At 43.7% G+C, this 3,946-nt stretch overlaps 1 protein-coding gene across 1 annotated transcript; it reads right to left on the bottom strand.

Moving 5' to 3' along the window:
- Positions 1–1,925: 1,925 nt before the first annotated feature.
- Positions 1,926–3,319, bottom strand: LOC147972858 (protein FAR1-RELATED SEQUENCE 5-like). Its single transcript, XM_087524481.1, has one exon. The coding sequence runs from the start codon at positions 3,240–3,242 to the stop codon at positions 1,926–1,928; it is 1,317 nt and encodes a 438-aa protein (XP_087380607.1). The 5' UTR covers positions 3,243–3,319.
- Between the last annotated feature and the right edge of the window lie 627 nt (positions 3,320–3,946).

Below are 3,946 nucleotides of genomic sequence, written 5' to 3'. Positions count from 1 at the left end.
CGACCACCTCCAAATCACCTCAGTTTTGGCACACATGATCTCTTCCGCAAACAAAACTAGGTATCCAAGTTTTTGTATTTTTTTGAATTTTTTTTTGAATTTATAATGCCCTCTAGACTGACTGCTGAAAACATCGGTCTATGCCTCAAGGGGGCATTGTAAAATAATTTTTTTCAAAATTTTCTTGCATACACATGTTTTGCACATGTGGGTGACCATGTACAAGAAAATTTGGGTGATTCGGAGGTGGTGGAAAAATTCACATTTTTTCAAAAACTGGGTTAAGTTAGACCAAATGGTCCCTCCGGGAATGTGGGCATTTTTTCGACCACCTCCAAATCACCTCATCTTTGGCACACATGATCTCTTCCACAAACAAAACTAGGTTTCCAAGTTTTTGTATTTTTTTGAATTTTTTTGAATTTATAATGCCCTCTAGACTGACTGCTGAAAACATCGGTCTATGCCTCAAGGGGACCTGCATACAAGAGTCGGGGACCTGCACGCAGGAGTCGGGGACCTGCATGTGAATAGTGATTCATCAAGGCCTTGATAGCTACTAGCACAGCGGCTGCCGCCCGATTTGCATGCAACAAAGATGAACGTGCATGGAGGTTTTTCAAAGATTTCCAAGCACACCCCAGTGGGCCCCGCTTATTTAAAAAATACGTCAGTCATTATTGCTCTGTAAATGAAGAATATGCATGATGATTATGAATATGCATGACAACCATAGTAAGGGTGAACAATCATAGTGCCCAATTTGTCGAAATACATCATCATTCTTGAAGTTGGACATCAAATGATATGCACAGAAAATGGAAACGAAAGATGTCGAACTAATACAGTAACATGGTAGTACAACTGCACTTCACTAAATTACTGTCACGATGAAATAGAATGTAAAGACCACGTCACACAAAGCTGAATGGCACACGACTTTCTCTGGCTCATCGTCGGTTCATGTTGTATGTAGATATCACAGTTCAGCCTCGAGATCCTACACAAAAGAATACAATAAATCACATGGACATCAATTATGAGTAAAACACATGCAAAGAAAATATGAACATATTTCATACCTCTAGCAATTTAGCGCATTTACGTCGATTGTGACCTAGTTTCTTGCAATAGCCACAGATATTCTGTGATCTTGACTTCTTTGTCTTTGCCTGCAGCCTTTTCTTCGGTGCACCTCGTCCTGGCACATGCACGGGATCCAGAACCTTATCAACTTTCTGCGAGTGCGGCATCAACGGGCCAAACCTAATGCTGTTATGCTGAGCATTAGTTGATTCCTTGCTGTCAGCTTGTTCAAAACTTGATTCCTTGCCATGATGTTGTGCTTGCAAAAGCATCTTTAGATGGTGATAGTCCTCATCAGAGTGGCATGCTTGGAAACTTGCGGCGTGACTACAATTCCGCAACTCGCGGTACCTCTGCAGGCTTACCGAATAGTCATACATCTGGTTTTTTCTGGTAGGTGCGTATGCACATTTTGCATTCATAGTCCACCTAGTGGGAACGCAACAACCGGGCAGAATTGTTTGTTTTAAAATCCCCAATATGTAAAAAATGTGGGAACATGGTGTGCCTGCGCATTCCAGCTTACGGCAAGAACAACTCACCCTGTGCAAAAGACCTCCTTGCTCTTCAATGCGTACTCCAAACTTTTTATCCATTCTTTCCTGCTTGGACACAACATAAGTGGAATCTTCTGATCCATCTAGCATCTCTCTAATCTGACATTTGCTGACAGCATCTATGCTCCATAAGACCATCTTAAAGACACTAGGTGTGAAAACTATTGCGGCGTGTTTCTCAAGCGGCGAAGCATTTTCCTTTGTAAATGGAACGGACTGCAAGGCTTCGACGTCATGGAGAGCTTCGTTAATCCGTCGCGACGCAAGGCAACGCTCATAGTGCTATAGCATTTCAAACAACGACATCTTACCCTCAAGATGCGTATGTAGCACAGAGTTCAAGCTCTCACTCCTCTGATTGCTGCTCAATCCTAGGAAACAACGCCCCTCAAGATATGGAGCACACCACAACTTTCTCATCTGATACATCTGATGCAGCCAAGGCTCCTCACTGGTTACTTTATTCCGTTGTAAGAATTGTATCCATTTTATCTCATGCTTTTCAATGGAAGAAGTATCATAAATGAAAGATCTGAATTCCTCCTTTACGTCGTCATCATGCAGATGGCGTACAATGTTCTGCTGAATGTGCCATATACATAGTCTATGGTTTGAGTCTGGCCAGACCACCCTTATTGCTCTCTGCATTGCAAGGTCCCCATCTGTGATCACAGATATCGGATGCTTCTGTGCCATGCAATCAGAAAAGGTCCGCAACATCCACTCGTATGCCTGGCTTGTTTCATGAGAAATTATACCACAGCCAAATATAACAGTGCTGCGGTGGTGATTCAACCCGACAAAAGGCACGAATGGCAGATTGTATTTGTTGGTTCTGTATGTGCTATCGAAAACAATGATGTCTCCGAAAGCCTCGTAGTCAAGTCGCGATTGACTATCAGCCCAGAATAGTCCCTTCAGATGGCCATGCTCGTCTACCAAGTACTTGAAGAAAAAATCCACATCTCGCTCTCGCCTCGCCATCATGTGCATGATCACCGTTTTAGCATCACCGGCACTGATTGCCTCCTGCTTATTAGCATGGCCGAAATTATAAACGTCCCTCTTTATGCATCCAACCTTATCAAATCCACCGTATTGAAAGCACAAAATATCCATAATATGGTATTTGCGGATCCCACATTTTTCCATGTCCGCAATGTCCGCTTTCTGCTCATCGCTAATTCGTTTGTGCGAACGCAGCAGACAAGAAAGATCCCGTGGGGCTAGAGGATGGCTATGCTCATCGATGAAATCCTTGACAAACCACCGACTGGTTTCCTCCTGTCTCGTAATGACCAATTTAGCATTACACCCAACACGAGTTAAACTTCGTGGCCTCCTTTTTCTATCTTCCATCTTTCTTTTCATGTGCTTATCTTCGCGAAACCCTTGACGACTATGCACAATTTTCCTTAAAATTATGTATTTGTTGGATCCATCCCACTCAACGTAGCTTTTCCTCACACTAAAACCTTTTTCAAGAGCATATTTGTTGTAGAATTCATAACCTTCAGCCTCACTATCAAACATCTTGCTGACAACATTTACATACTCGAACATACTCTCATCACTTGCATACGCCATGTCTTCCTGCATATGACATGTGAGGGAAACCAATCATCAACATCTTTCTGTTTATCAATGTTGCAGGTGTAAAATAGCTCATAGGCAAAGACAAGTGCATGGAAAAGACTTTGCTGGTTTGACATGTGAGGGAAACCAATCATCAACGTCCAACAAGTAGTATCTCATCTTCCTTTAAACAATATTTCATGCGCTATGCAAACCTAAAGTGATGATGACTTTAATAAACTAAATTAAGTGAACTATGGAACCAGTATCTCATCTTCCTTTAGTATATCTCATCTCAAACGTCAACATCTTACTTAAACAAACCTGATGCGATTAGCTCAAGAGAAACTATGCCACGATGAACCTTTCCATTCGTTGTTCTAGTCCGTACCCGGATCTTGTGGGGTTGAGGTTGTACTGCATGCACGGTGGAGGGGCGCAACGGCCAAGAGAACGAGCAAAACGCCAAGCCGAATTCATACCTTAAGGATGGTACGCGCGAAGAGATGGGATCGCCCGCCGCGGTCGCCGCCGATTCAGCCGGCGCAGATCCGGCCTTCTTCTTCTTCGGTGAGGCGTGGGGGGCTGGGGTTCCTTGGGTGGAGGACGAGGACGATGAATTTATTCCTCTCGCCGGGCAGGTCAAGGATGGAGAAGGTCAGGAGCGGCGAGCGGCGACGAATAGATCGGAGGAGGATTCTGAACTGGATCGAGTAGACATGGATCGG

The sequence above is a fragment of the Triticum urartu genome, chromosome 5A (genome assembly GCF_056163025.1).
Source record: "Triticum urartu cultivar PI428250 chromosome 5A, HENAU_Tu73, whole genome shotgun sequence".
In the NCBI taxonomy this organism is placed as follows: Eukaryota; Viridiplantae; Streptophyta; class Magnoliopsida; order Poales; family Poaceae; genus Triticum; species Triticum urartu.
This window is presented reverse-complemented; position numbering and strand designations above follow the sequence as displayed.

What these genes read in the sequence shown, in the direction of transcription:
- LOC147972858 (XM_087524481.1), bottom strand. Translation starts at nt 3,242, where the DNA reads ATGCAGGAAGACATGGCGTATGCAAGTGATGAGAGTATGTTCGAGTAT.